The sequence below is a fragment of the Lytechinus variegatus genome, chromosome 12 (genome assembly GCF_018143015.1).
Source record: "Lytechinus variegatus isolate NC3 chromosome 12, Lvar_3.0, whole genome shotgun sequence".
Classification (NCBI taxonomy): domain Eukaryota; kingdom Metazoa; phylum Echinodermata; class Echinoidea; order Temnopleuroida; family Toxopneustidae; genus Lytechinus; species Lytechinus variegatus.
Window position 1 is genome coordinate 21,382,287 of NC_054751.1, and position 25,754 is coordinate 21,408,040.

General features: G+C 37.9%; 1 protein-coding gene across 1 annotated transcript; it reads right to left on the reverse strand.

The window, feature by feature from the left end:
- Positions 1–546: 546 nt before the first annotated feature.
- Positions 547–20,298, reverse strand: LOC121425628 (glycerophosphocholine acyltransferase 1-like). The gene is made up of 7 exons (XM_041621750.1): positions 20,196–20,298; positions 5,916–6,087; positions 4,787–5,016; positions 3,868–4,177; positions 3,197–3,231; positions 2,509–2,595; positions 547–1,680 (listed from the first exon to the last, which is right to left on the reverse strand). The coding sequence occupies exons 2-7, from the start codon at positions 6,066–6,068 to the stop codon at positions 1,461–1,463; spliced, it is 1,035 nt and encodes a 344-aa protein (XP_041477684.1). The 5' UTR covers positions 6,069–6,087; positions 20,196–20,298; the 3' UTR covers positions 547–1,460.
- Positions 20,299–25,754: the final 5,456 nt, after the last annotated feature.

Genomic DNA, 25,754 nt, shown 5'->3' on the forward strand with positions numbered 1-25,754 from the left:
GAGTGAAGAATAATCTCGGGGATAGACATTATCATTCGCATCGTTGACACTTTCTCTCGCGATCTGTTACTTACAATTTACATGTATTTGTCATAAAGACGGACAAACGCATGTTACAAAAAACACAAAATTTCGGGAAAAAATGATATCCAATCCAACATCTTCACACTGGTCACTGCACTGCAACTCCCGATTACAAGTGGTGCAACTTTCCAACCAATCGACTTGCGCGCCCTGGAATTCCGGAATTTACATATTGCAATACAGTATGACAGAGGTGCATTTGTGCGAACACAAAGGCCATGAGCGTAAGTTAAAATATAGTTTTGACTAGATCTAGCCCTTGAAATTGACTACATTGTACCAATCCAGTAAATATAACCATCAAAAAAAAAAAAAAAAAAAAAATCCGTCGAAAATAGGGGGGGCGCGCGCCCGGGGCGCCCCCCTCTGGATCCGCCACTGCCCCCCCCCCCTCCTCGATTCACCATCCACGTCTGTACGTATATGTGAGAATAAATGAAACACACAAAATAATCATTTTAACTCTAAAAATAGAGACTTTGTTTAATCAAGTGTAATGATAGTGTATTCATAACAAATTACTAGTTGATTACGAAGGGCGCTAACCATTTCTTTTGGCTTTCACCCAAATATTGAGAGGAAGAACAAGTACATCCTGTAATCAATGTAATACAATATAATCCATTCAGAAAAGGTGCACTCTCATACATCGATTGAGTAAGAAGTGAGAATTATAAAGCGCCCTGTGAATATGCATAATCTTACACTGCAAGAGTAAAAAATATCACGTGTTGGAAAACAAATCTAGTAGGGCCTAATAGCTCCATAATATAACGTTTAAAAGTATCTGTTCTGACTCCCGATAAAGTACCTTGTAAAGAAATCGGAGACGAGACTTGCATCATTCAGCAATGAATATTTGCGCCAAACTTATCATTCTCCTTTCAGCTTGAAACAACCCCCGCGCCGTCACAACATCACATTATATCGCCAAGTGCGCTAACATATGTCACAAATCGTAGAATTTGAAGCTTTTTATTTGAACTTTGAGAAAGTTGGTCATAAGTTTCATGACTACATGGCTGTGAATAAAGAAATCATAGCATTAAAAATTGTTTGCTTCTGATACTTGTCCAGGAGCCCGACCGTAATTGTCAACTTAAACGGATTAGTCGGAAAATCTGTTTAACCCACGATTTGCCGAGGGTTTGCAGCGAAACTTGGGGCACTTTCCCAGTGCAGGAACACTTGTCATCGAGTGTACTTCAAGTTTTGGTGAGCATTTCATAAAACAAATGGTCGGTAATTTTCACCAACGATGCCTTGATGAGAGCTACTGCAAATCTGTGCGTCTGGATTGGCTAAGAGGGCAAATTATTCTGTGCAAAATCACTGACAAAAGTTCCATGCTCCAAGGTCAAAGAAAGCTTGGATACCTAGAAGTATTCTCGCCCGCAAACTCTGTAAGGGTCAGCAGCTAAGCCTTTCTGCATGAAAGGATGCAGGTAGAACGTGGCTCCATTGTATGTAGCTATCATCACCATCAGACAGACAAAGAGTATATGAGCGACATGGAACTGAAACCATAACCACGTCCCAACTAACGTTAAGGCGGCGTAGGTACCGTTCAAACTGAGAAAGACTACCGGTCGAAATCTGGAAAAGAGAAAAAAGACACAAGAAGAAGCATGATAAAAAAAAACCTCTCGGAAGGTCTGCGATTCAAATGAAGTAAAATCATGACCAAAAGTCCTCTGGATAATGAATAAATGAACCGTAATTTCAATCAGACGAATAAGATGAACAACATTTGATTGTGTATAAACATTCTTTGGGAACATTTGGTGCATGGAGCGGTATGTAAATAAAGAGGTGCAATCAATAATCACAATGGACTCACTGTTGATAATAATAATACTATAAAGATATTGTAAAGCACTTTATAGCTATTAGCAAAGAAAATAAAAGAAGCAATAATTCATAATTATCTAGGGAAAATAACAAGATAGGATACGAAAGTGACAATATCATTACGACAATGAATTGGACATACAAACAAACACAATCGGAAAAACTGGTTTTGCCATAACTTACATTAACGATTTATTGAACCATTCATTAATTGGGAAATTCATAAAAACTTTTGGTGAATGATCCTAACTTAAACCATCAACATGAGAGTGAAGTATATAGGAAGAATGAAATGCTATGCCTCAAACTAAATTGCTCAAGTAAACTCTTCCAAAATATTTGCAAATGCCCTAGCTGAACAAGAGCCGACCTCGAATCCGGGTCCTGGTAGCATCGTTACGGGTCAAAATGATCCGGATTAAAGTTCGCTGTAACACAGAAGGGGTCAGTTGTGACATAGAAGTAGTCACACTTGGACTTGTTCCTAGCCATATTTTTTACCCAGGTGGCACCAGAAGTTTCCTGAACAAATTAAACCAGTTTTTAAAGAGTGAAACACGTGTTCCAACTGACCTTTCACCTGCACAACTGGTTACTTTTGCCAACGATCCCGGAGGCTCAGACATGTATCTGTATATGTTGCTGTATTCTTCTGCAGGCCTGCAAATACGTGTAAAAACAAAATGAAGCACTTTTTGAGATCACATTGTGGGCTTTTTAGACGCGATTTATGATGCATTGGAGGGGTGGACTCTGCAATGAGAATGTAATTCACGTGAAGATGTAATCAGCCGACAATTACCAAAGTATAACTATCAAAAAACCTTCTGAACCCATTCAAACCCCGGTTCAAACCACGGAAAATGTTTTTAAAAAATAATAAAACACAAATACATGTACGTCTAGTCACGATCGACTGATGGTTTGCTGGTAGGTCCATGGTTTGAGGTATAAGCGGGGACCTATATATGATAGGGTTCTCTCTCAGTATACGTTTCAGATCCATGGGCATGATGGGCTAGGGACAGAAGGATAAGCCCCCCCCCCCCCTTCCCTGGATCTGTGATTATTTGTAATCTAATTAAAATATTTATTAATTAGATTCTTTCTGAAAGGTAAATAAATACCTTTATGCTGATAACCCACTCTCCTTCATTTTCATTTTGCTTGCATTTGTTTTTCTACACAAATATTGGCACATAAAATAAACATTCCTCCCCCCGTCCCCCTATACACACGCCCTGCACAACGTCATACTTACTTTACAACTCCCGTGATCAGAACCACGTACAAAATCTGGAAATAGAAGATAAAAACTTATTTAAAATAAAACAACCATACTGTGATCCCCCTGTTAGCCCCTCGATGTGGCATGTTCTGTAATCACAGATAAATAAACAACTATCAATGCACATTTGTCACAAGAATGTCAACAAAGAATGGCAACATAGCAATTTCTACTGAAAGCAGTGAATGCCTGACATGAGCCTAGTCGACGTTAGCGTTGTTGGGTAAATTGATTGACAATTGAGATAAAGTGCCACATGATTTGCCGACAATTTATGCATTTGTATTTCCAAACATTTGAATCAAAATGTGCCAAAATAGAATTTGGATGAAGCAGGAACTTGGTTAAATAAAATCATAAATGATATCAAAATGTATTCAGAGTCATCTGTAATACAGTTATCACAAAATCACTTCTTATAATCATTAACTGGTTCCATGACATTTACTGCAGCGACAATTGCTCCGCTCTAACTTCTACAAAATAATCGAATGACCAACTTCAACCCTGGATTTAATATCCTACCCTAAACCTAACGCAACCCTAACCCTAAATCTTACACCTGCATGGAACAAAAATATTGTCGCAGGAGCAAATGACGTGTCACACATTAGCTTCTACGAATACTATCATGTTAAACTGACCGAATGGGTCATGTAAACTCCAAGGGGTAGCACCATTAACCATACAAGACTCTCTTCGGATCGTAGTTCCTCAGTGGTCAGTATCATCGGCGTCTGAGAGAAACTCCTAACCCATAAACTCCCCGTTTGGACCGGATACCATTTGATAGAGTATGTGACAAGCATGGGTAAGATATGGATGATGAGGTTGGTCATGCGTTCCACACTGTGCAGTACCAAGCAGTTACGGAAGGTCAGGATGGCCCAGGCTACAGGACCGTTGGACAACCCGAAGACGACGGTGAAGAAGGTACCGTTCTCTGGAAAACCTCTGTGTGTTGTCCAGTCGTTGAGGGTATGAAAGTGAAAGTGAAATAAAACATTAGCTTGCTTCACTATTAGGCTTAATTCTCTTTAACATTTACAAACGTAAGTAGATCTGCCCGGGTCAAATCTCCCGGGACAACTATTCGACCTAAAGAATCTCAAATAAGATATACTTAACGCTTTGCACATTATTTTGGGTCAGAATTTCTTTCCAACTTGGAAGGTTATCAACCTAGAAATGGTCAATGTACGAAGACTTAAATGAATCGGTAAAATGGTCAGACCTACATCCAGCACATTGCAAGAATTCTAATATTAAATGTATACAAATTTGAATATTGTCATTGGACGAACGTAGGCCTACTGTAAAGGGATTCATATTGTATTGTAACGTTAACTTATTCAAGAATAAAGCATTGAAAATACATGCCAGTGGTTCATGTTCTTTCTTAAAGAAACCTAAATTCTCCAATCGATAACTGTTCAAGGAATTGAAGAAGAAAAAAAAAAATTTTAATTACTTTCACATTCCCTGTACGCATGTAAGTTTTAGTTTTGTAAATGACCTGTTTGCAAATCACTTCTAAAAACCAACTGAATAACGTTAACGTACATGATATATATCAGGAGAAGAAAATTGGACACATAGCACCAATCCAGGAGAAAGAACTGCTGTTTCATTTGCCAATATCTATAGACTCTCATAGGCATTGTGACTGTGAGGAGGATCAGATAGATGTAGGGGATATTCCACTGGAAAGCAGTCAGCGAACAGGTTAATACGAGAACACTTGTCACTGAGAGAACATATACGAGTTTCTCACCGAAGAAAGAGCGCTCCATCTGGAAACAGACGAATCAGAAGCAAGAACTATGAATTATGGACATTTAAACAACAGGTAACATCTTATTTGTTCAATATATTTGATCGCGTGTGCCTGGAGAATTTGAATCTATTAGTCAAAATTAAAGGGTGAATGCATGGATCAACATTTTAAATTTTCTAGTATAAGGTTTCGATCTATACGAACGAACTTCATCATCGTGATCATAACTCATGATCCACAAGAATATATCATAAACATCGATGGTTATATTTTTGTATTCAGTGGGGATGCACCGCCCTGCAAAGTTTCCAAGGTGGGGATGCTGTATCATCCACCCCCCCCCAAACAAAAATAAATAAATAAATAAGATATGGTAGGCATATTGTGTATAATTTATCATTTGTAATATATTAATATTCGATCAAATTCATCATTAAAGGATCAGGAGTATAGATTTTTGTCCCTGCTCACTTCCCTCACAAATATTCTTTGATAAACAAAATATGTGGAAGGGTATAGATTGAGAATCGAACATAAACAAAATGCATACGCATATGAAAGAACACAGTGTCCCACAGTGTGAAACACGGTGTGAAATCATCTTCACACTGTTAAATTGGAGCGTTTTAACATTGTGAATCACATCTTCACATTGTGAACAAGTAAATTCGCACTGTGAAATCAAACATCACTAAGTGAACACTCTGTGGTAAACCACACAGTGGAGGTGTCCACAATGTGAAATCATCTTCACACTGTTAAATTGGAGCGTTTTAACATTGTGAATCACATCTTCACAGAGTCGACTATGTGAACACACTGTGGGACACTGTGTTCTTTCCAGCAGGGATAACTGTGTTTGATTGAATTCGGTTAGAAATTATAATCAACCAATAGACGCAATGACTGCCGTACCTTTTCATAGATGGAACATCTTTCATTTATCATCTTCTCCTCCATCTCACCAGAGGCAGAGAAGAGGACTGTCGTTGATACATCGTCTTCTTGTGCTGTTAATTTTATTTTATCTTCATCAAGACACACCGTATACTGTTCAGAATTTTCCATGATTCACTTCCAAAGAATACTGAAAAGGGAGAAAATGTCGACAATCACACATTTTGTTCTGTAATACAGATACTTTTATTGATAAACCAATATCAAAACACCAATTCAGTAATAAACTCTGAAACATATTCATGCCGGATCCGCAAATCACTGCAGCGTCAGCCAGCTTGGTCGGGGTTGATGATCTGATACAGGGAATTTCGGTTTTAGTTTTAGCGCCGTATGGGCTAAAATAACAACTAACGATTGGAGATTCTCCCCAAACTCAAAAAGGGAAGATTCTAAGAAGTTTGATGCTGAAAATTTCTTCAAAATGTGAAATAAGAAAGTTAATTTTCAAAGTTTCAATTATTTTCCACAAAACAGTTGAGTTTCATTTTATCAATTATACAATTTTTTATAGATTTAACAAGGAAAATTTAATTGAATCACAATATCCTACAAAATAGACAATCATAATTTATGATCAAATGCAAAATAAATGTAGGCCCAGGCGCGGATCCATGGGGGGGCCGAGGGGGCCTCGGCCCCCCCCCCTCTTCGGCTAAAAAAAGAGAGAAGGAAAGAAAGAGAAAAAGAGGGGAAGAGGGGAAAGAAAAGAAGAACGGAAGAAAAAAAAGAGAGGAAAAGGGGGGAAAGAAAAGAGGAAAGGAGAGAGAGGAGAGGGGAAAAGAGCGAGGAAGAGGGGAAGGAGGAAGAGGGAAAAAAAGAGAGAGGAAAGGGGGAAGAAAAGAAGAAAAAGGAAAGAGGGGGAAGGAAGGGAAGGAGAGAAAAAGGGAAAGAAAGAGAAGGAAAAAGAGAGGGAAAGGAAAAGGAGACAAAAAAGAGAGGAAAAAGAGGAAAGAAAAGGAGGAAGAGAAGAAAAGAAAGGGAGAGGGAGGAAAGAAGAGAAGAAAAAAGAGAGGGAAAAGAAGAAGGAAAAAAAAAGGAGAAGAAGAGGGGAAAGAAAGAGAAAAAAGAGGAAGAGGGGGAAGGAAGAGAAGAAAAAGGGAAGGGGAGGGAGAAGAAAAAAGAGGAAGAGGGGGAAAGAGAGAGGAAGAGGGGAAAAGGAAAAGGAGAAAAAAGGAAAGCGAGGAAGAGGGAAGAAAAAAGAGGAAAAAGAGAGAGAAGGGGAAAAAGGGGGAAAGGAAGAGAAGAAAAGGGGAAAGGAAGAGAAGAAAAGGGGAAAGAAAGAGAAGAAAAGGGAGGGGGAGAGGGGGAAGAAAAAAGAGGAAGAGGGGAAAAAAGGAGAAAGGGGAAGAGGGAGGAAAAAAAAAAAGAGAGAAAGAAAAAAGGGAAAAAAAGAAAGAAAGAGGAAGAGGGGAAGGAAGAGAAGAAAAGGGAGGGGAGGGGGAGAAAAAAAGAGGAAGAGAGAGAAGAGGAAAAAAAAAAAAGAAAGAGGGAAGAAGAGGGAAGAAAAGAGGGATGAAAAAAGAAAGAGAGAAAGGGGGAAAGAAGAGAAGAAAAGGGGAGAGGAAGACGGGGAAAGAAAATGATGTTCGAACCAAAAGGGCGCTGAAATAATGTTCGACGAAATGTCAAAATGCTGTTCGAACTGGGGGCAGAATTGATGTTTGAACGGGGGGGGGGGGCGTATTGATGTTCGACGTAGGGGCGCCAAATTGATGTTGGAACTAGGGGCGCCAGATTGATACTCGAGCTAGGGGGGGGGGGTGGCGAAATGGTATTCGAACTAGGGGCGCCAAATTGATGTTGGACCTACATGTAGGGGCGCCGAATCGATATTCGAACTAGAAGGGCGCCAAAGTGATGTTCGAAGGGATGCCAAAATGATGTTCGAACTGGGGGCCAAATTGATGTTCGAACGGGGGGGGGCCGAAGTGATGATCGACCTACATGTAGGGGCGCCGAATTGATATTCGAACTAGGGGCGCCAAATTGATATAGGACCTACATGTAGGGGCGCCGACTTGATATTCGAACTAGGATGGCGCCGAAATAAAGTTCGAAGGGATGTTAAAATAATGTTCGAACTGGGGGCGCAAAATTAATACTCGAACTGGGGAGGGGGGCCGAATCGATGTTCGAGCTAGGGGAGCGCCAATTGATACTCAAACTAGGGGGTCGCCGAATTGATGTTCGAACTAGGGGGGCGCAAAATTGATACTCGAGCTAGGGGGAATGATATTCGAACTAGGGAAGGCAAATTGAGTTCGAAGGGATGCCAAAATGATGTTCGAACTGAGGGCCTAATTTATGTTCGAACTGAGGGCCTAATTTATGTTCGAACGGGGGGGGGGGCGAATTGATGATCGTCCTAATTTAGGGGCGCCGAATTGATATTTGAACTAGAAGGGCGCCAAAATGATGTTCGAAGGGATGCCAAAATGATGTTCGAACTTGGGGCCAAATTGATGTTCGAACGGGGGGGGGGGGGCCGAAGTGATGATCGACCTACATGTAGGGGCGCCGAATTTATATTCGAACTAGGGGCGCCAAATTGATATTAGACCTACATGTAGGGGCGCCGACTTGATATTCAAACTAGGATGGCGCCGAAATAAAGTTCGAAGGGATGTTAAAATAATGTTCGAACTGGGGGCGCAGAATTAATACTCGAACTGGGGAGGGGGGCCGAATCGATGTTCGAGCTAGGGGAGCGCCAATTGATACTCAAACTAGGGGGTCGCCGAATTGATGTTCGAACTAGGGGGGCGCAAAATTGATACTCGAGCTAGGGGGGGGAATGATATTCGAACTAGGGAAGGCAAATTGAGTTCAAAGGGATGCCAAAATGATGTTCGAACTGGGGGCCTAATTTATGTTCGAACGGGGGGGGGGCCGAATTGATGATCGACCTATATTTAGGGGCGCCGAATTGATATTCGAACTAGGAGGGCGCCGAATTGATATTCGAACTAGGAGGGCGCCGAAATGATGTTCGAAGTGGGGACACCAAATTGATACTCGAACTAGGGAGGGGGCCGAATTGATGTTCGACGTAGGGGCGCCAAGTTGATGTAGGGGGCGCCAAATTGATACTCGAGCTGGGGGGGGGGTGGCGAAATGGTATTCGAACTTAGGGCGCCAAATTGATGTTGGACCTACATGTAGGGGCGCCGAATCGATATTCGAACTAGGAGAGCGCCAAAATGATGTTCGAATGGATGCGGCCAAATTGATGTTCGAACGGGGGGGGGGCGAAGTGATGATCGACCTACATGTAGGGGCGCCGAATTGATATTCGAACTAGGAGGGCGCCGAAATAAAGTTCGAAGGGATGTTAAAATAATGTTCGAACTGGGGGCGCAAAAATAATACTCGAACTGGGAAGGGGGGCCGAATCGATGTTCGAACTAGGGGGGCGCTGAAATGATGTTCGAAGTGGGGGCGCCAAATTGATACTCAAACTAGGGGGCGCCGAATTGATGTTCAAACTAGGGGGGGCGCAAAATTGATACTCGAGCTAAGGGGGCGAAATGATATTCGAACTAGGGAAGGTAAATTGAGTTCGAAGGGATGTCAAAATGATGTTCGAACTGGGTGCCGAATTAATGTTCGAACGGGGGGGGGCACATTGATGATCGACTTACATGTAGGGGCGCCGCGCCGTACTGATATTTGAACTGCCGCCTTGTTGTTGGCTCATTGTTCCATATATTGAAAGTTTTTAAATGCCTTGGCCTTGAGGTTTTTAGGCCTTGGGGTCATTGGCGGCGGAAGCCAAAAATTTTAGGAGGGGACAACCAAAAATTTTTTGACAAGGCAAAAAAAAAAAAGGTTCTTAACCCCAAAATTTTAGGGGTAACGTAGGAAAATAAATTGACAAGCAAAAAAAAAAAAAAAAAAGGTCATCAACAACAAAGGGGGGACCGTCCCCCCCTCCTCAAATTTAGGGGGGGGGACACGTCCCCCTGTCCCCCCGCTTCCGCCGCCTATGCTTGGGAATTGAAGCCTTGGTCTTGGGTATTAAAGCCTTGGCCTTGGAGGTTTTAGCCTTGTCTACAACACTGATGGATATATTGATAGATATTATTTACAGAAATTTTGAAGTTTACTTGCACACAATAAGAAATAAAGGTTTAGAATTGAACCCCAAAAGGCTGATGCAAAATCAGCACCCTATGGGTTCAAAAATTGAACCCCTGATTTGGGGTTCAAAAATTGAACCCTGCGGTTGGGGTTCATTTTTGCACCCTGCGGGTTCAAAACTGCACCCCTAGGGTTTCAATTTGAAATTTAGGGGTGCAGTTTTGAACCCGCAGGGTGCAACAATGAACCCCAACCGCAGGGTTCAATTTTGGAACCCCAAATCAGGGGTTCAAATTTTTAACCCATAGGGTGCTGATTTTGCATCAACCTTTCGGGGTTCAATTTTGAACCTTTATTTCTTGGTGTGCAATATGTAAAAGAATAAATGAAACATTCATTGTAAAGGTGAAAGTTTCGGATGCGTGTTTTATTTTTTGACGAATCGTCAAATACTCAAATAACTGAAATAACTGTATGGTTTTTATCGTTCCTATATTGTTGTTTCATGTAGTAATGCGTAAAAGACAGCTATATACAGTTCATGATACGACACCTTTTCGTTTCCAACCTACAGTGGGAAATCACGTTTTATTATTTTTTAACGAATTCCACTGAAACTATACACAACAAAAAAGTAAGTCCCCCTTAAACAAACATCAATAATTTCCGAACCAATGCGAGTTTTTAATATATTTTTACATGAGCGTGTAAGTAATTTTATAAGCTTTCCTCTGAGTAAATGCTATGGACGTATTTTACGTCATGCTTTAGTGAGCACCGTCAGAAGGCAAAAATGTCACTTTTCAAAAGTCACAAGCCAAATATCATTACTTTGATTCCATTTTATTGGAGCTAATTCCACATTCTCATCATGAAAAATGGTTAGAAGGCTTGTAAAAGGTACTTTCTAAAAGATGATACAACTTTTTTGACTAAATTTTATGGTTGAATAAACACAAGTCCAAAATTACTATAATTGAATTTTGTACACATTTCTATCAATAAAAATGATAGAATATGATGACAGTTATTTTGGGGGAGAGCATCTTCAACAATAACCATCGTTTCACGGTTCAATGAATATTTATTGAAAACAAAAATACGATTTTATAAATATCATAGGCATGTAGTTTCATTTTGGTAACTGAAAATTATCTTTTCTCAACTTTTTCGTTATGTTCATGACCAATTAACATGCTTCAATGATTCAAAGGCGTTTAATTACACATTCACGCTTGAATGAACATGTGGAATGTGATCAGCTCGTTTTTACGTTATTAGAAAAATGCAATTTGTAACTATGTATATCTTTCACAAACCTCCTTGCATAGTTCATTTGATTTGATTCTTATGAAAATCCCGATGTTTAATGCATCAGTGAGCACACACTATTCGAAAATTATGCAAATGAGAAGAAAGTTCTAGGCCTTAGCCCCACTCTGTGCCGTATCGAATGATTCTTTTGGTGTGCGCGGCTTTTAGATAGTGTTACCTTGAAGCCATGTGCGAAGTTTCATGAAATATTTGTTGGCAGAAGTAACAAAAACCGTCCATGACACAAACCCTCATTTCATATTTGTTAAAATTTTGACTTCCTCTCTCATAGACTTGTGTACATTAAAGGTGCATATATTTAAGAATAAGTAAGCCCTTATTCAATATGGTGGAACTTTTTTTCACGGCTGTCTTTAGCAATGTCACTTGGCAGTAATGTTTATCAACCTATGGGCAATCTTTCTGTGCAAAAATGAAATCGATTTGTATATTCATGGATGAGCGAGCACGCATCAAAGTGGGAAAATTTGTATTTTCAATGCCAAAGACTCATTTTAAAGGGTAATAAAGTGAATATTGGGGGCAAATTCGGTTTCAAATGTGACTTTAATTGCTGTTGTTTTTATCATCCATCATTTCTATCACTACACACGTTCCGAACTTTAAATATTTTCATGGTTGAGCGAGCACATTCGAAAACTTAGGTATGAATACTCTTTATACTGCATAAATGCATACTTCCCTAACAATTTCTCATGATCAGTTTAATTTATCATGTTTATGGACAAATCAGTCTGTCAGTGGTGGATCCAGAATTTCGAAATGGGGGAGGGGCCTATAATCGGGGAAGACATCAACATTTCCAAATTTTAACATGATCTAACAAGTTTTAGAGGATACTACCATAAACCCCTATGATGATACGTCACAATACAGGGGCCGCGGAACGGTTTTGAAAGTGGGAAGGGGGCTGACCATCCAGAAAATCACAATCGTATGATCATTTTTACATTTGTGTACAAGCTTTTGGAAAAAAAGTGAGGGGCTGAAGCCCCCAGCACCCCCCGCGGCCCCTGCAATACACTGTGCTCACTCAACCATGAACATACAATATCAAAATTGTGTGTGGAGTGGCTAAATGGATAGTAAAACAGCATAACACCATGAAATTCACGTAAAAACATTTTTTGCCCAACTTTGCATATGCACAATCTGAAAATCGATTCTTGTGACTTTCAAAAATAGTCATTTTCAATTCAATCTTTAATCACTCATGCATGACACAACCGATCAATCTCATTTTTCACCAGGAGTTGCTTAATGAGTGTAGAAAACCACCTACGAAATATCATATCTCAAAATAATTCTGTTCAAAAGTTACAGCAATTTGATTTAGGGGGACTTACTTTTTTTGTTGTGTATTTACTCAGGCCTAAACTGCATTGCTATCATTTACATTTATTGTTACATCTTGAACTAGTTGATGTATACAAGATACATGGGACCTTGGAATTCATGTTTCGCTAGTATCGTATGAAAGAGAGAGATTAGAACTTATCGTCCAAAATGATGCGAACTTAAGAGCATTGTTTTCATATTTATAAAGACACTGATAATAAAGAATATTTTTACAGTATATTTATCTTTAGTATCTTATTTTCTATTTATATACACCGTTTACACGCATTCTGTTTCTTTTGAAAATCTATTTGGAGTATATAAAATTTGAGCAAGATTATAAGATACATAACCTTTTGATACTTTATATGATTTTTGCAAGAGCGGAAGAGCCAATGTTTGTTGATTAGGATTGACAAGACAACTCACTGTTTTGAATGGATTTCAAGCGAATAATGTATAATAAATCCAAACACAGATCTAAGTAGGCAGTGCACTCCCAATTAGTAAATGCTGAGTGCTGACTACGGAGTCTACCTCAACTATATAATAAAAAGCATGTTAATTTATATCTTTTGAAGAATATCTTACCCAAAATAAAATATTAATTTTCTTTCATGCAGAATATGCAATTTAGTTATTGCACAACCAGTTTTCATACGTGGCGATACAGGGGTGTCATCCCCCTAAGATTTTTCAACCCTGAAACAAAAAGTAGAAAAAAATGGGAGTACCCACAGGAACGAAGAATGCCTACAATGCAAGAGAGGTTTCTGTGAGAATTAACTGAACTAGACATTACCCATTCGGCAATGGGAGTCAATATTTCGGCACGATTATTACTTGACTTGAAATTAGGGCCCCCTAAGAAATCCTGGATCCGCGCCTGGCTCCCGCTCACATAATTCTAGCAGGGCCTACTCTGATGAGAAATTTAACGAAATTGAAAGCATCAAATGGTTAAAATACAAATCGCTCGAGTTTCCCGCTCGCATTGATTATTTTTATAAGTGATATTACATTTATTCATGAACACATCATTATAAATCCATTATTCATTTGCCTCTTCTTAATGCATAGGCGGATCCAGGTGGGGGCCCGAGGCGCCCGCGCCCCCCTATTGGTAGAGCAAAAAAAAGGGAAGGAAAGAAAAAGGAAGGAAAAGAAAAGAGAGAGAAAAAAAGGAGGAAGACGAATGAATAAAATAAGATGAGAGGAAGGCTTGGAAAAAATATTTCATGTCACTATATAAAATTTTCGCTCGCGCTTCGCGCTCGCATTGCCTGTTAAATGATCCACATATCTTGTTCAACGTGGAGCTTAAATATCAAGTTTGGAAGTCAGTATACAAAACATATTTCTCCTTGGAAATCGAACTTTCATTAATTTTTGTGATTTACATATTGAATTTTAAAACGTGCTCTGTAAAAATGTCAGTTTTATGGTCTGAATATTAACATTTTCCAATTGCGCTGTGCGTTCGCGAATTTGATTTATCAGGTACCTATTATTTTCATGTATTCCATAAAGTTTTCAAAATATCCCTTTTCAGGTCTGATTATCAAAACGCATCAGCTAGCGCCGCTATGCTTGCATTTTTGATTGGCGGGTTATGTATGTCTCAATATTGATTGTATAACAAACTACCTAAAATCCCCTTTTCATGACAGTTTATCAAAAATTTCGGCTTGCGATTTGCGCTCGCATTAATGGTTAAAAATATATCAACTAATTAATGATGCATCCTATTCATAATAAAAAGGTGCTTGAATGTACAGTGTTCAGGCCATAATATCATCAGATTCCGCGCCCTCATTATGCATGTATAATAAGATATCAATTTAATAATTAAATTGTCCCTTTTTTAATCTCGCGCTTAGCAAGATGAATAGGAAGATATATAGTCATCATATTCATATGATAACATGTCCTATAAGGATGGCAAGGTCCTATGTCTCAAAATTAAAGTAATAACTTTATCAAGTGCAATTTATATCCACCTTACAAGTTTCCTATAAAGTGTTTGAAATATCAGATCGGAATATCAAATATTTTAAGCTCGCGCTTCGCGCTCGCTTTTATTTTCATGATAAAAGATTATGTAGAATGCCTAGATCATAGGTCTAAATCTGAAACACGCGCGTGCATTTTCATTCACTTATCCAGTTTCAGATCACAATATAAAAAAATTCCGCTCGCCCTTTGTGCTCGAATTATTAATGTAGGAAGATCCCCTTTCTCATCCCTTTCATGATTTAAACATGAATAGAGTATCCCGTACAAGGTCGAAATCACGATTTTTTTTTACGCTCGCAATTTGCGCTCGCATTATTAATATACATGTAGGAAGATTCCATTTTATTCATCTTTTTCATGGTTTAGGAAACAAATCTAGAATTTTTCCGCTCGCACTTCGCGCTCGCATCAATTGATTTGATTTGATTTATTGTTTTCTTCTGCATCCATAACATTCGTATAATACATTTTTCATAACATAATAAACATAATATTAGCATTTTTGGCATGAATCATAAATAAAGAGTACTAAAAAAATAATTCCAGACAAAATTATTAACTATATGATATTCACAATTTGCAGGAGAAGGTTTGTCATCATAAGCAGATTTCTTGAAAAAATGACAATCCCAAACTTATACTAATTGAATTAATACATTTATAAAGCAGAATGGGCATATATTTTCAAATACGAAACATGAATTCATGCAATATCATAGTGTGAAGATGAAGATGATAAAGCTGAGGGTGACGGTGATATGATGATGTTGTTGTTGTTGATGATGATGATGATGATGAAGGCCATGGAGATGATCGTGGTCATGATGAAGATATTGGTGATGACTAAATCGAAGGAGGAATAAATTCACGATAAAAAGGATACGACACAGAAATTTTACTTCAAAAATTCTGACATAGATTTAACGTTAGCCTTAAATGAGTGAAGAGACGAAGATTGTTTTACAGACTCTGCTGGTAGAGAGTTCCACAAATCTGGACCATGGTGTCTGATGGATCTCTGCGCAATAAGCAGTTTGGGGTTGATTAAATGGAAATTTGAAGAGTAACGGGTAGGGTATGAATGAATAGATGTATTAAGAGTATAAAAGTTGTGGAATGAAGGTGGGAGCATGTTATTTACGTACTTAAACATAAGTAGTAAACTTTGAAGTGTATTATGTCAAATACTGTTAGAGTCTTTAGTTTATGGGATAATGGATTTGTGTGTGATAAATATTGGGAATCAGTACAGATTCGAATTGCTTTTTTCTGTAATAAGTATATTGTATTAAAGTTTTCCATTCTTTATGTAGAAATGTCAAAAATTTTCAGCTCGCGCTTCGCGCTCGCATTATTTGATTGATGAAATATGTAATGTCTTCATGGCTAAATGCAAGCAGTCCTTAAAAGGCACCTTTCGATCAGTTCAAAACGTATACAAACATTTTCTGCTCGCGCTTTGCGCTCGCATTCTAGAATTCTCGCAAATCTAGAATTTTTCCGCCCGGACTTAGCTCTCGCATCAATTGTTAAGTAATACTGTATAGCTATCCTGTTCATGATTACAAAAAAAAATTAACATTTTTTATGTAGAAATGTCAAAAATTTTCAGCTCGCGTTTCGCCATCGCATTATTTGATTGTTGAAATATATCACGTTTTCGTGGCTAACTATATGCAGTCTTTAACAGGACTGGTAGGCCTACCTTTCCGATCAGTTCAAAACGTTTATCACAAATTTCTACTCGCGCTTCGCGTTCGCAGTAATTATTGCAGGCACATCTTTTTTTCAGAAAGTTCAAATTTTAGGAAAAAAATTCATGCAATTTAAAAAAAATTGCTCGCGCTTCGCACAGGCATTATAAAATAAGGATTATGATATTATACATTTATGTTGATTTAAAGAATAAAGCTAAGATGTGACTTGTAAGACTACCCCCTTCAAAGAAACAAACCCAAAAAAAATCTTCGAGCGGCCGATCGGGGAAAATATGGCTGAAAAAAAAAAATTGGGGCCCCTTTATTGGCGAAAGCTGGATCCGCCCCTGATTCATGTGCCTATGAAATAATATAATTTAACATGCATTTAAGGCACTTATGATTGCCTGGGGAGGGAGGGCCGCCATTTTTCCGAAAAGTACACAGGGGCGCCAAAATCAGGTCGAATTTGGGCCCCCCCTCCCTACGAAATCCTGGATCCGCGCCTGAAAATGGTGACATGTGTAAAAATTAACAGAATGTTCAAATATCACTTTGGTTATTTGTATTTTCGTCTGAAATTGTTACTTTTGTATGTTTCATTTTTGAAGTTTTGTTTGAACAGGAGCAGAAGAAATAATATAAAACAACCAAAAATCCAATAAAGATGACGCTATCGAAATTCAAAAATGACATTTGGCGCCATAAGTATTTACTTCTAAAAAAAGTGCCTATATATAAACAGCGTTTTTACATTGCAAACTTTATGGTATTTTTAATTAACTTATAAGACAAAAAGAAAAGAGAGGAATATTGACTATAGACCAATTTCACAACGTGAGAGGGCAGCAGACTGGTCGCCATGCTGCGGTGGGCGAATCAACTTTTATACTACACAAGTCAATAGGGTATTTGGTACATTCGTTCGATTTTTTTTTTATTTTGAACCAATTGAGCAGATTTCTTGTAAGATTCACAATGAGCATTAATCGGAGAAGTTCAGGTCGCAGCTGTGCTGTGTTCAATTGCCACAACAAGTGGAGAAAGCTTCAGGATTGGAAGCAAAGTGAATGTGAAATTCGCCTTGGACTCATGAAGCCTGTTTGTGTGTGAAGCCGTACTCCCTGCATAGGTTTCCAGGCCGTGATGAAGGAATGCGTCGCCAGTGGATCTCTCTTCCCCTTCCTCCTTTATCCTTCCTCTCAGTTTTATTCTCTTGCCTTGCCCCTCCTTTTGGATACTTTTGGCCTGCATAAAATGTGGTGGTGGTGGTTTTTGTGGGGGGGGGGAGGGAGGGGGGATTTGTTTGATCATGCTTAGGCGGAAATATCAGTCCCTCTCTCTCTCTCTCTCTCTCCTCTACACACACACACACACTATCCCTCTCTCCCTCTCACTATCCCCTAGCTTCTCTTTATTTCACTATCCCTCTCTCTCCCTCTTTCACACACTCTCTCGCTAGCCCCCCCCCCCCCTCTCTCTCTCACTATACCCCCCCCCCCTTTCTCACTATTCCCCTCTTCCCTCTCACTATCCCCCTCCTCTCACACATACTCTCTCCCCCTTCTCCCCTCTCTCATCCCCTCTCTTATCCTCTCTCTCTCTCACTCTGTCTCGTTCATCTCCCGCTACTCTAACACAATACTAGCAACAAAAAGTGAGCTCCCTGATGAAAACCAACAGCGATTCTTGGTCATCATCAACTCACTTTTACTGACAAAACTAAGGGGAAAAGGTAGCCAAAGTGCAAAAATTCATCATACCTTCATCGGTCAGATATGGCCATTGTCTTACATCGTCTACCCAGGTGTCCATGCTTCATTTTATTGATTTATGATGAAGTTAATGACACAATATCACAGTTTATCTGTAATCTTTCATTGAATTTGTACACAGAGCCAATCGCGAGCAGCGCACTTGCACACCGCAGCAATGGCGTCGCCGATAGAGGGCCAAATACATAAACCGGCCGTGAAATTGGTCTATAGGCAAATATGATAAAAAGCAAGACAGTGACAGACCGACAAAGTCAAACAAATTGACGCTTTGCGGTGCGTGAAACCTCGACTGAGCATGCTGAGATGCATGAAGTATATCATCAACACGTCATAATTTTACTACCAGGAAATTTATTATGTTTCAACTATCCATGGTATACCGCAGATTATACGAGCAATATAGTCATTTCTAGATAATTATACTTCCAGTATCATCTTATTTCATCATTAAAATATTCATGTTTTATATACCGTAACCTTTCTTGCATTAACAAAGCACATGTAACTTTGCCATGCGGTCTAGGCCTGTAAGCTATCTACTGCGCGGTGCTCAAAAAATAGTTTCACTATACACGCGTATCAAAAAAAAGTTTACACTTTGAAAAAGTCCTGGGAATTAAAAAATGTACAACATAATTGTTCACATCTTGGGTTTGGGTCTCATCTATCTGATGAAAGCAAAAGTTTTGACATAATCTTACACTTGAGTGAGCACTGTCCATTTTTGTAAAGCTCGCAGAAATCTGTTCGCGCAGAAATGCTCATTTTCACGCTGTGTCAAAGGGAAAAGGCGAAATCAATCTTACACTGCGAAACATTTTTCATACATTTCCCCTGCACTTTTAGTCAATTGAAATAAAGGGATACATTCAAGCATTTTTTAACAATTTTGTCACCCAAATTTAAGGTTCAACACTTAGTAAGCACAACCTTAACCCTTTTTGTGCCAGCTGGATCTGAGGACATAACTGATCTGACCAAAAGTTTTTATCAGACATCGCCAGCATTTTCACTAAGTTTTTATCATTAAAAGTGGGTTTACAGTCGATTTTTCATTTAATACTTGTTTCTCCACCATTGTTCCAAACTTGACAATGATTAACAAACTGAAAATCAAGCACAAGCCATTTCATGTAGATCACAGCTCAGTGCAAAGCAATATCGTCACGATGGCCTCGGTGTTTGGGGGAGTGGGGTGGGACGCAATTCACTCTTCGAAGTGTTTTGGGCAAGGAAACAATTTTTAAAAGGTAAAAGATATCTTCAAATCAATTTTACTAGCTGAATTGCACGTGTTCTTCATGATTATGATTTCAAAGTTCTGCGCAAATCATTTTTCACTAATTTTTTAAAAATGGGTGGTCGATCACTCAAGCGGAAATATTTTTCGACAGTACCGTACCGTATATCGTCATTTGCTTAATCTGCATGTACCATTAAATGTGGAAAAATCTTCAGGATTTTACAAATGTATAATTTTACAGAAGTTTTTCTAAGTGTAAACTTTTATACGCACTGTATATATCATAAGTACCGCGGCGACATTGAATAGACTCCAGTCCCTCACAGACCAGTGATAAATTTAGGGGTCGAAATGAGTGAGATCATTAAGAAATATAAACAAATGAAACAAAATTTTAGAGTAGAGTGAGAAAGGATCAAAATGAGCAAGTTTCAATAGTGAGTTGGCAGTCCTGATAATAATGTAGATTCAATACACTTTGTCTATTCCATACCGTATAGGACTTAACATTAATTTTAAAGTTTTATCATATTATGTTCACAGTAATATGAATTATTATGAATAACAGATGTCTAACGTTACAGATTGGAGTCGTGGTACGGTATATGTTCTACAGAAGAAAAACAAACGAATGAAATAAATGAAGAAAAAAAACACATTATAATTAAGAAATCAAAAACTGCTAATTAGATTAACGAGCTGTGGTTAGAATTGCTACTATAACACAAATTTTAAAATGTGTTCCTACCTTTTTGCATACCAGCAGCGCTTCGATTGGTTTGTTTTCCTGCTGTATTTTGAAACACGAATTATGGTCTCTTCATCCGAGTCTTGAGATGAGCGGTGTGCCATCATGCTAGGCGTACGGTTGTTAGTTCACGATTACAGACCCCTTATTGAAAGTGTGGGTCGCCTCTTAAAGGACAAGCCCATCCCAACAAAAACTTGATTTGAATAAAATGAGAAAAATTCAACAAGCATAACACTGAAAATTTCATCAAAGTCTGATGTAAAATAAGAAAGTTATGGCATTTTAAAGCTTCGCTTCATTTTACAAATCAGTTATATGCACATCTCGGTCAGTATGCAAATGAGGAACTGATGACATCACTCACTATTTCTTTTGTATTTTATTATAAGAAATATGAATTTTTTTATTTTCTCGTCGTCATGAGAAATGAAGATTCATTCCTCCCTGAACACGTGGAATTCCATTATTGTAACATTTTGCACTTCAGGCAAGGAGGTCCTAATCGTCAAATTCGTAAAAATTGAAATATTGTATAATTCCAACAACAAAAAACAAAAGAAATAGTGAGTGAGTGACATCATCGACTCTCTCATTTGGATGTAACTGGCTCGTTCATATAACTATTTTGTTGAAAATAAGCGAAACTTTGAAATGTCATAACTTTCTTATTTTACATCCAATTTTGATGAAATTTTCAGCATTGTGCTTGTCTGATTTTTCTCTATTGATTCAAATCAACATTTTTCTGAGGTGGACTTGACCTTAAAAGGGATAGTCCAGGCTTGAGGTATTTATATATCTCAATAAATAGAGTAAAATTCACAGAGCAAAATGCTGAAAATTTGATCAAAATCGAATAACAAATAATGAAGTTATCACAATTTAAAGATTTGCATTATTCCGGTGAAACAGTTCAAAGCACGTCTCATTAGGTGGGTTTATGATGTCATATCCACACTTGTTCTTTTGTATTTAATCATATGAACTTAGGTTTATTCAAAAAAAATTATGACAAGGTACTTATTTATACAAGATTATGAATCATGTAAGTTCTAACATGAAAAAAAAGGGGGGAATGGCTTACCCCCGCCTTCCCGGTAAGGCTAACCCGATTACAATATTGAAAACCAAGTAACTAACCTTAATTTCCAAAGGTATGATTCAATTTCAATTAATCTATTCATTATAACTCTCAGTTTAATCTTAAATGACAAAACTTCAATATAAAGAGGCCGCTTGTATTAATACCCAATAGAGCGAAGTATAATACTAGATAATAGAGTAAGAAAAATTAAATAACAAACAAAAGGGTTCTGTTTACTGAGACTAGTCTATATTGTTAACTCCTCGTGGTATTCACGTGCAGGCTTCATCCCAACACATGGTCCAAAGAGCTTCATGTGTGGATCGGGTTGTGCTATTGTTGTGACGGGACTGGCTTTACGTAACATAACCCCATCTTGGCCCCTGGGCTGTCATCCACTGTCATTTATATGGCCGAATGATCGTAAAAAATGTCCCCCGCGAAAATGAGATCCAAATAACTTGCTGTACACATGCGTGCACCCCCTCCCTAAAAAAAAACACGTTTAAAGGGGTACTTTTCAGTTTACTTGTGAAGGTTAAGATTTTCTAGAAACGGCGGTTTTGAATTCAGGTTTTTTTCCAAAGCTTTTTCCCGGGGTCATATTCTGGCGACAACTTGTTTAGGTGCAAAAAATGTGTAAAGAGAGCCTGCGAAAAACTTGTACAGGGGGTGTTTGGAAATAACTTGGTCACAGCAAAACATTCGACCCCGCCCCCCCCCCCCCCCCCGAATAATTCGGAAACAAATTGCAATGAATCCATGAGTCCAGGGTAACGTCTATTTTACACAGAGTTGCGTTGATCTGGTCAACCTCAATTACAATCTATATGGAAATACATCAATGTCACAATTTTTCCCACCTGAAGTTTGCACGATGTCATGTGTAGACAAACACTGAATCAACCGTGATGATTAATGTGGCATTTTTATCCAAATTATCAGAAAATATTTTGAAAAAACAAGTATTTTAAATGTTGACGTTGCTGGCATTCCATAGTTGACCTCTATGATTGCAGTAAATTCATTGCACAATTGTAATGATATAATCCCCCGGCCCGGTGCTGTCCTATGTTTATGTCGTTTTTTCTTTCCTTTTTATACTAATTTGCGATTTCGAGGTTGAAAGATTTTCTCTAGCTGACTTACTCGGTATGAAGAACCCCAGTGTAGGACAAGACAATGTGAATCACACAATACAGATGAAAGAAAATACAGGTATACTGTTGAGATATAATTTCTTCTAAAACTGGAAATTTTACAGGATTCATCATGCGTCACTCACTAGAATTTAACTGGAGCTGGAAATTGAAATCCAAACATTCACACAAATACCACACAGCCATGTACGTACATGTGCGATTGAGTTTTTAAAGGGATGCTCCGGGCTGAAAATATTTATATCTAAATACGTAGAGTAGAATTCACTGAGCAAAATGCTGAAAATTTCCTTAAAAATCGGATAACAAATAATAAAATTATATTTTGTGAAAACAGTCGTCATGAATATTCATTAAGTGGGCCGATGTCATATCTCCACTTTCTGTTTTCTTACGTTATTACATAAAATCATATTTTTGACATTATTTCATACTTGTGTGAATATTATGTCTCCCTTATAATGAAATAAGTTGCAGCAATAAAAATCTAATGCACTAAATCAGTTGCCAATCCAATATAGTTCTCGGAGAAAAAAAATGAATAAACCTAATTTCATATACTGTAATAAAATACGAAAGAACGAGTGGAGATGTGACATCATCAGCCCACCTAATGAATATTCATGACGACTGTTTAAACAAAATATTGCCAAACTTTAAAATTCAATAACTTTGTCATTTGTTATCCGAATTTGATGAAATTTTCGGCATTTTACTCAGTGAATACTACTCTATTTGTTAAGCTTTAAATACTTTCAGCCCGGATCATCCCTTCAATGTTATTGACATGACTTTATGTTTGTGGCAAGAGGTTTTTCTTGTCACGAGCATAATTTCGTGAACTACCATGGAAGGGGAGGGGGTGAGCCCCTCCCCCCGGCCTAGTTAGGGGTAATCTGTGCCCTGTAGTGTAATTTTAATCCAAATATTTACCTATTGTGTTAGACCCCCTACCCATTCCCCTTGTTCATATCATCCTTGCCGTCCTATTTGGACTATTTCAGAAATAATGTAGAAAAGGCGGCATTTATTGTAAACTGTACCATCAGTTTGATGACGTCCTTGACCATAGCTTGCATACACGAGGAAAACATTTTAGTCTCAACTGAAAATCATTATGATGGATTACACAATTTACATAAACATGTTTCAATAAATTCAATTTATTCCTCCCATTTATTGCCTCATACGAGAAAATACAATAGATTTTAACTACAAAGAAAATCTTCGCCTAGTACTTTCAAACATAGATCAATTTGAAAGATTAAGTTTTCCTCCAAATAATCTCTGCATAAACGATTCTTACATTAATCTAAGTGGTGTTACATTTTACAATTGCACATCGCTTCTAAAATATACATGTATCACAACCTTAAAAAATATATAATCTTTCTGCCAAGGGGCAAATACACCCTAATGTGTCAGTACAAATAAAAAAAATAGAGTTGAATTTTAATGAATATAGAAATAACAGAATGCCTCTACAGACTTCAAGCATTCAAATTTCATTTTAATAAATAAAATGAATGCTCTTTTTCCTGCTTTTTTTTAACCCTTCCCATTGTGCATGTCCTCTTCCATTATCTGCATATGAGAAACTTACAATTACATTCACATTTAATGTCCCAACAACAAAATATAAAAAGTACATTTTATTTGTCTTCCATTCCCCCCTCAAAAAGTGGAAGAAATGCACAAATCTTCCTATTTTTTTCAAAAGAATTTTGATAATTACATGTATCTTAAATTTTCAAACCATCATCTATTTAGTGCTGCAAACTTCCAAAGCACAATACTGCATCATCATACATTATGTTGGTAAAAAGAAGTTTTTAAATTGTTTTTCATTATGTGAATTTGTGAAACTCCTCCCAAATGTTGAACAGGTAAACAGGACTCTTCATCATTCATGGCTTAAAATTTCATTTACATGTACATATGATGGCATTTAAATGCACATACATGTATCACATGGTTCTATTACTATAAAAATGATTTAAATGTAAAAAACATTTCAGTGCAAAAGTAACATACAATATTTTGAGGAAAATTATATTAAGTAGCATTGTTTTTTTTTTAAATAAAAATCTGATGTCTAGTAATGATAGAAGTCTGATAAAACGGCATGTGTAAAATAGGAATGAAAACATTTAAGAGTAGATTTCTTGGAATCATGTGATCTAAAATCCTTCATTTAGTTTGTAATCCTTTCATGACATCAAGGATATTTCATTACAAATGAAATTTTGAATGGAGGTAGTACATTACACTCTCTAAAAGGATTATAAGTAATATATTCTTTACATGTTCTAACACTGATCACATTTGCTGTCCATGTAAATCCTTAATCCAAGTGGACATGTACAGGTAAGGAATAAAAACTTCAAAACCTGCATTGTTCTTAATAAGTCATTCCAAACTTTAATTGAATATCCTGATCAGAACCATGTCTAGACTCGTATACCAAATCCAAATTACTGTACTTTTTATTGAATTGTTAACTATACTTTGCATCCTACAGATTTTATTCGTACACGTGTTGCTGCTAAACACTGAGTATATCTGTGAGTGCACCTCTGTCTGCCTGCACAGACTCAAATTCAACACTTGAATAACAGGTCTATGTCTGTGTCAAATACCTTGGTAGAACCAGCCAGTCCATAGTGAATCTAGTCTCACTACTTCAGACCCTTCATTATGCAATATGTGAATTGCAAAAACCAAAGGGTCTGTGCCCGCAGGCTAAGAAAGGGGAGCTTGGGGCGATTTCAACCCCCCCCCCCCCCCCGAATGTTCAAAAGAGACCAGGGGCCCATTGCAGAAGGAGTTGCAATCAAACGCAACTCTAAAAGTCATGCGCAACTTGATTTTCGACCAATCAACAGCGCGCATTTGGGACTTGCGATTTATTTTTTAACTTGCGTTTAAACGCAACTCTTTCTGCAACGGACCCCAGGACATTAAAAAAGGAGCCCTGGAAAATCACCATTAATTGCAATGTTAAAACTTATCCCATGTAGCAGATTTACGTAGCAAGTTGTAGCTCCCAAAATATTTTTTTTTTCCTGGCACCTAGGTATTCAATAATATTGTGATACAAATGTAATACATTATTCCCATTAGATACTGAGCCCACATATATGGAAAACATACGTGTTATAGCGAATTATGCAATCTCAAATGGGTTTTAGCATGACACATGATCAAGGACAGAAACTGGTTATCTCTTTGGTAAAACACTGCTCCTAATAAGCAGCTTTAGTGTCACCAGCTTCATACAAGCTTTGCCACATGCCTGATCTCCAAGCAGCA